General features: G+C 37.7%; 1 protein-coding gene across 1 annotated transcript; it reads right to left on the reverse strand.

Moving 5' to 3' along the window:
- Positions 1 to 4,834: 4,834 nt before the first annotated feature.
- Positions 4,835 to 5,333, reverse strand: LOC110856052. The gene is made up of 2 exons (XM_022104494.1): positions 5,162 to 5,333; positions 4,835 to 5,103 (listed from the first exon to the last, which is right to left on the reverse strand). Exons 1-2 carry the CDS (start codon positions 5,331 to 5,333, stop codon positions 4,835 to 4,837), a joined length of 441 nt encoding a protein of 146 aa, XP_021960186.1.
- Between the last annotated feature and the right edge of the window lie 2,633 nt (positions 5,334 to 7,966).

Consider the following 7,966-nt stretch of genomic DNA (forward strand, 5'->3'; position numbering starts at 1 on the left):
AAGAAATTACATTTCGACATTTGTAAGTGGAAATAACAGGACAACTTATTACGCATGGATTTGGGTGCGAATGATTTTTAAAGATTTGGAAACATTTGCGCTTGAGCGAAGAAATAAGCACTTATTTAAGTAAAGGCTTTATGCAACTAAATGGGGAGTAAAGCTTTAAATTTATTCATAGCTTTGTCACCTTTCATGTATTCTGTTGAGATGACTGGCTTTTGTGGAGTCTAGGAATTTATGAAATTCTGATATAAAAAACGTCGCAAACTAAATCTTATGCCGCCCATTGGCACATGAGCTTTAATCCTAAATTTAGAAAACCAGGCGACCCTGTGTTTCGCAAAATTGACCCGTAACTGGATATGGGACAGCATTGTCGACAATTGGTATCGACGGAGAATTTTCAACTGCAATATCCCATTATTATTTAATATTTGTTATAAAATAGAACAGTTTTAATCCAATTAGCTTACGGAATGCCACCCATTCGGACGTTTCAGAGTACTTAATTAGCAGTGAGAGCAGAACCAAGAACAGCAACAAGAACAGCAATATGTCCAGGGTATTGTCCATTTCTGGTGTTGAGCCCACTTCGTCACCAGACTCCATTGTGTACACTCTAAAAAAATTGAGGAAAATTTACTCAATATTTAGCAAAATTGCCACCAGCACAACTATTGAGTAAAAGTTATCCAATAAAGGTTAAAATTTATCCAACTTTTGTCGATTTTTGCTCAACCTTGAGTAATTATTACCATCGGCGGGGTAAATTTTACTCAAAAGTTGTGTTGGTGGCAATTTTACTCAACTTTATTTGCAGTGTATTGATCGCACATAGTTAACTTTGATAGTAAATATTGTGAAAACCTTTAATATTTGGGGAAAATGAGAGATAAGGTTTGGCTAAAAAGTGGGAGAAGGAACTGATGAGATTTAGACTCATTATTCGCGTGAATATCTACTTTACAAAAGAACAGGTTGCACACAAGGTAAAGATAGATTTCCCAGGGAAATGTGCTCTTTCTTCGCAACAGGTGAAAGTGAAGACATATCCTGCGTGCGTAGCTCGGTGGGATTTGGGATGTTCAAAATTATTGATTTCCTGTTTGTGAGATTCCGACTGAAAACTGACAGATTTGGACGAAACTGTACGTAGTGTCAATTAGGACTGTTCACGAGTTCGAGCTAGCTCGACCCGCTCGTCATTACTCGGGTTTCGAGCGAGTCGAGCCATTCAACAAGTCGCTCGTTTATAAACGAGCCAGCTCGATTATACACGGGTTGGCTCACGAGCCAACTCGTGAGCTGAGAAATGTGAATGAGAGGCCACAGTGCAGAAAACATATGCTCAATATTTATGTCACCATAATACTAAATGCTCACTTTGTAAGCTGTAAATATATAATGTGTTTAATATTTGGATAGATTATTATGATTAGGGAACTTGGGCACATGGACGCAAACGTAAACGTGAACGGAAAACCAGGGGGCGGAGCCAATTTTTGAGTTTACGTTTTCAGTTCAAAATTTTAGTGTGGGCCGGATTTTTTTCACCGAAAAATTTAACGGAAAAATCACTGCTACAGTCAAATTACATTTCTGAGGCCGACAATGAGCGAACCTTTGATGACTTTTGGATATGTTTAGGACCTAATGAGTGTATGAAAAGTGATGAAGGGTTAAGGTCAGTGGGCGTTTTACGCCCGCCACACCCCTTAAATGGTGCCCAACACTGAACTGGTCACGTTAAAAATTCACCAAAAATCCAATCTTGATCGGATTTTAATGATTTTTGCATTTTCTTTGTCCAAGGTAGTTGATCTATCACCCCAAATATCAAAATCAACTTTTTCGAAATTTGAAATTTTTTGAAATTTTTTATCCTCTTAAAAATATAAAATTCCCCAAAAAATGTTGATTTTGATATTGGATTGTATGGAACAACTATCTAGGATCACAAAACTTTAAAAATTATGAAAATCCGATCAAAATTGGATTTTTGGTGAATTTTTTGGTAAATTGCATGCAAACGCAAAGTTGAACGAAAAATGGTGTCGTTTAACGTTTACGTTTGCGTTTTTAGACGGAAACGTAAACGCAAAGTTGAAGAGTAGGAGCCAATTTCGAGCGGGAGTCAAAATTTTCCGTTTACGTTGAAAAAATCCGTTTGCGTTCCATTTGCCCAAGTTCCCTATTGTCATTCAATGTTCTACAAATTTTAATTATGTCGTATTAAAAAATTTATGCTTATCAGTGCAATGCTTATCAAGACCTTATCAAAAATTACAAAATATTAACAATTTTTCATGAAGAATTAATTCTTAATTGCTTATCTTTGAGGTTATCAATCGATTAAGATATCCACAAGATGTTCATCAAATTATGAAATCATAATTTAGAATAAGTTTTCTAATTAAATATGTACACTAAATTTATTTTGCTAACATTTTATGGTTATCTGAAGTAATGGATAACCTAGTTGATAAGCAAGGCAAATTCAATTTTTGATACTATTTCATGATGAATTTCCAATACTAACTTAATTTCGAAATTTCTAGCGATTTCTAGCATTTAGTGCTTTCCGATAAAAACGCTAAATTTTAATATTTAGCAGTATGAACATACGTTTGTAAATAATGCGAATTAATAATCGAGCTAGCTCGACCCGCTCGATTCGTGGCTCGGCTCGCTTGATTATAATCGAGTCGGGTTGAGCTCGCCCGATAGCCCGTTTAACTCGCTCGTGAACAGTCCTAGTGTCAGGGATGCAAATTTCACATCACAGGGACATAAATCACATCGCACTGTGATTTACTGTGATTTCTGTGATTTAATGTGATTTTTGTGATTTCTGTGATTTTCACAAGTATGGGTTAACTAAAGCGTGAGACAAGTCATTGTAATCCACCGAATTTCAAATACTTGCATACTTTCTTATTCAATGGATTCTTGTAGGAGTGGCAATCCGATCCGAATAAATCCGATCCAATCCGAAATCAGCGGATTAGGATCGGATTGATCGGATCAATCCGAGGCAGTCGATCGGATTACGGATCGGATTAAATATTTTTGTAGATTTCCTATAACTTTTACCCTAAGTTTTTGTACAAACTAAACTACGGATAGCTTTAACCAATGATGATCAATTTCATAGATTAGCAACAATGATAAGAGAATATCTTGCTGTTCCAGATCTTCTTGGAAATTTGAATAGTACTATGGTCAGTACTAGACAAATTTTCTCCCGAGACACCAGACTAGCATGGGCTTGACTGGTGCATATTTTATTAAAAAACTCCGTTTTGCGTATGTACTATAATTATTATTATGTACATTTTATTATGTTTGATTGTACATCCTATAATGTACGTAATATGATGCACATATGATTGACCGTACGTTTTAATACTTATTTACTTGTTAGCGGAAATTCAAAAGAGATACGAGAGGCTAAAGTTTGCAGTACTGCATGATTTTCACCGTGCAGAAAGTGAAAAAATTTCTCCACTCCGCTAACCCCATTGCAGGTCAACGATTTTCTTCTCTCGCTCACCTTCAATCATCCCTATTGGATATCGTAGACATGCAACATAAAATCCGACCTCATTTGCTCTGAATGTAATTAATTTTAGTAATTTTTAAATGAGTTCCTTAAATTTACTCTCTGTTGCAAAATCTCTGGAAATTCGACTATTTACGAAGATGAGACGACGTAGAAATAACCTTTGTGAACTTGTCCACGACCAATGTTTTGTCGAGGATGAAGTGCTGGATGAAGGTAACGTTACCCACCGGAAATTTGGAATGTGCAACAATTGAAAAATAACGTTGCAAAGAATTTTTAGATAAAACGGGCTGGCCAGCAAAGAATTTGTTAATTAAATGTTCTCAATAATGTTAGCAGTTAGTGTTTGGCTATAATTATGCTTGATTATTTATATTGCAGTAGGGGATATGAGCCTGACAGCTTGTAATGGTCGAAAATTTAATTGAATAGATTAGGTCCAACCCAATCATCTACAATATGTCGTGCAAAGATCATAAAAATACAGGGAAGGAGCTAATATGGATGAAGGTTTCTCAACGCCTTGGCAAATCAAGTAATAAAATCTAATCTTATATTTAATTATACTACAATGCAACGGCGCCGTTTATTCATTGCAATATTTACACATTTCTAGGCGAAGTATACAAAAAGAAATATTTGCGTGATACATACTCCAGGAAGAAGAAGCAAAACAAGGGTAAAAGTGGAGAGAAAGTGAGAAAGGTCAACAAGTGGGAAAATTTTGAACTGCTGACGTTCTTGGAACCCTTCGTATCTTGCAACTCTGCGTAATTGCTCAATCCATAATGAGAAGTGATTATTGGTGTCTTATAATTTTGATTGAAACACAGGGCAAGCGGAGACATTCCCCAAGCATCCCAAGACGGTGATAATGCGAATACTCAGGCGCCGGATGCAGAAGACGAGAAGTCAGATTACCAAGACAACGTTAAACATGATAGCGGAAAGTCATCCAAAGACAAGCGAGCTGTGGGTTGTCCTCCATCATCTAAAGAGGCCAGGCTCTAAGACAAAGTGGATGATGCCTAGCTTGGGTACCTCTCAGCAAGAACAACTGAAATAAAAGATGCTAATCACCATTTTTGTATGGCCCTGGCGGAACAAATGAGAGGATTTTCGCCAGCGCTGGCGGCTTATGCGAGGTCTAGAATGCAGCAAATTACGTATGAAATTGAATTCCTTGCTCCATCCCCTCAGTAATGTAATAAAAAACATGTTCACTAGGATTTTTAATCTGAACAATAAAAACAACAACTTTTTTATTTACTCCAAACCTACAATTGTTCTCTGCAATGGAACACTACTCTCATTTACAAAGTAGTTTGTGAGAATTTCTCTCATTTCTTTAGCGGCTGATTTGGTATTGTTGGAACCCATTCTGTTAATATTTCTTAAAGCTAGCGATGCTTCTCCTTGCCGCCACTCCCCATTGTTTTCATCACCGACATCTGCATATCCGTGAGGAATATACTGTGCATCATTCGACGCCGAGAGATCTTGAGTACGTAGAAAATTATGCAGGGCGATGCACGCTGAAATTTTTATGTTAATTTCGAATTACGTTTAACAAAATACTGTCAATTGAGTTACCTTTAACATAATTCATCACGTTCTGCGACGTCGCCGGAATTGGGCTACGAAGCAAGCTGAATCTTTGAGCGATTATACCGAAAGAATTCTCAATAACTCTACGTGCCCTTGAAGGACGATAATTAAATATTCTCCTCTCGTTGGACAACTCCTTCCCAGGATATGGTCGCATCATATAACACTATAAAATGGTACCCGACTCCTCCCCCTAACCCTTAAGGGGGTGTGGTCTCAAAATTTACCGAATTTCTTACAAATTATTGTGTTAGTTGGAGGAGTCTGGTACCATTTTTAAAAACTCCCTAGGCTCTTATGAAACATTTCTAGCCAAACAGTATTTCGAAATTCCATCTGAGTGTCAAGTTATGATTTTTTGAAAATGACACTTTTCCCATAAGCGCCTTAGTTAAGAAACATGGTTTTTGATTTTTAGCGGAAAATTCAAAGCGGGTCAAACGGAAACTGATTATATATTATTGTGTAGAATATATAGGCGGATGTACATGCCAAATTTCACGTGTCTACGATGAAATTTAAATCACGTCTTTTTAACCACTTGCTGCCAGCTGGGGATGTAACAGCATATAGGAACTACAACATGGCTAAAGCCAACATTCGGCAAGCGTGCATCAGTATGAGGGAGGACATTTTAAGAATTGTACGTTTAAGTGGAGAACAGGTTTTCAAATAAACTTTTTGATCGTTAATCAAGACGCCGTAGGTGATCATTGTTCGATAAGCGGATCCATATTTGGCCAAAATTTGCCAAAGTCCAGGGGAAATTAAGTATGTTCTGAGACTTGATGGTTACCCATTTCGAAAGCCTTTTTCAGTTGGGAAACATACTTTGTAAGCTTTGGGGCCACAGGGGTGTGGATATATCAGGGTATTATGATCGGCGAGGGATGACAAATCTTCCATGGTTCATAAAGAACCTTTAAGTTATTTAAATAAGAAGATGTTCGTAGGTTTTTGACGATTAGAAGATATTTCCGGCTTATCGATTTCAGATAAGGGAAAGTTTTACCGTTGGCAGGAAAATCGAATTCGGTAAGGTAATGGTGAAATATGCTTCTTATGTAAGTAGTAATGTACGTAAGGCCTGAAATAAAGTAAAATTAAGGACATGCAGTCGTGTAGGAAAGCAATATATATTTCATGAAATAATTGATGACGGCATTTAAACATTTTTTCATGGAGTATGATACATATTTGTATGCAAAAAAATATTCATGTCATCCGGCGTAGTCACGGTTGATTTAGATTCCTCGGATACTAACACTCTATTTCATAAAATTCCAGTATATGTACATATTGTGACCGTCTCCACTTTGTCTGATTGATCACCAGACGAGATGGAGAAGGCCAAGAGATAAATAATATTCCATGAATATTTAATTGGCTGAGTTAAGTTTTGGCCAAACTTAAACTCGCCTCAGCATGGGACATATTGGAGAGATTTCACAGGAAACGAGTGATAAGAGAGTCTCGTTGGAGACACTCTTATCACTCAATATCAATTAGTCTCAAGTACATAGTTGGAGAGATTTGGTCGAGGAGATTTGCTCGCCCCAATCTCCAGTCACGTAGAACCCTTCAGCTTGATGGGTCTTGCATTTTGCAACACCCTCATAAATAAATATTTCCACTTCTTCTGGACACATAAAAATTCTCCCACATTTCCAATTACACTAGATTTATAGATTGATATAAGTTCTCACATGTACAAACAGCACACTATTCACTTTTTCACATAAAAGTTCTAGAAGTAAATAAATAATTCTTTAACAATTCAGTCAAAAGTCTCTCCCACTTCATAATTTTGAGCTATTCTCGGACATGAACCATTTTAGACGATAGAAAAACGTCACAATATGTAGCTTCTATAATGGCAAACAATGTACTTTTATTCCCACATCTTATTTTATTCAAGGTCAAAGGTCAAATCCAACAAATATAATTATTTCAACTTGGCCCAACCCATCCTAATAATACCTCCATACCCAGTTGGGCGACGTTGTTGCCTCAATGACTTCTCCACCCCCCTCACGGAAGCAGGAGCTATGAAATTCTATCCAAGTCATCTTCGCAGATTCGCACCAAAAGGTCACGTCCGCCAAACGGGAGGCGCCCTGATTCCCCGGGTTTTTCTTGTCGAGGGACGCGTTCTTTCCATACGCGTAGGTGACCGTTTTCCCGGCGGGACAGCGCATCAGGAGGTTTGACCCGGAGGCTTATCCGACATCAGGATGACTACGATTGCCAAGAGAACGGCAACGCTGGGAGGGAACATTCTTGAAGGCGGGTCTGCAAATAAATATGTAGCTTCTGTTATGGGGGCGTCCAAAAATTATGGGAGGTTCGCTACGCACAAATTTGTGCCACGTGTTAAGAAGGTTGAGCGTAATTTCCTAGGAGAGTATGAAAAAGGTCGATTTTTGCGTCATGTGAGGTATAGAGGGCTCCACGTTTACGCCAGGATTCACATGGCGCTAAATTTGAACGAATACCGCTACAGGTACCCAAATAGGTGTGGGGTCAAGGCAGCATTGTTCCCCAGCTTTTGATTTGGCGGCAAATTAATAAAACCAACTTGGGTATATTGTATTATTGAGAATTTGACACATCTCTTGAACCACAATAAAGTTGGGAATGCCACGTGTGCTAAATTTACATGGTTTTTAAATCGTGCAATTTTACCCCAAACATATGTATGTAGAACCAAGCACAATATGTAAAAGCCCTGCGTATTTTTGGTATATTACTCGGGTAAAACTACCGTAGTTTCTGGACACCCTGGTGAAT

This window comes from Folsomia candida, unplaced genomic scaffold (assembly GCF_002217175.1).
Source record: "Folsomia candida strain VU population unplaced genomic scaffold, ASM221717v1 Fcan01_Sc014, whole genome shotgun sequence".
Taxonomy (NCBI): Eukaryota; Metazoa; Arthropoda; class Collembola; order Entomobryomorpha; family Isotomidae; genus Folsomia; species Folsomia candida.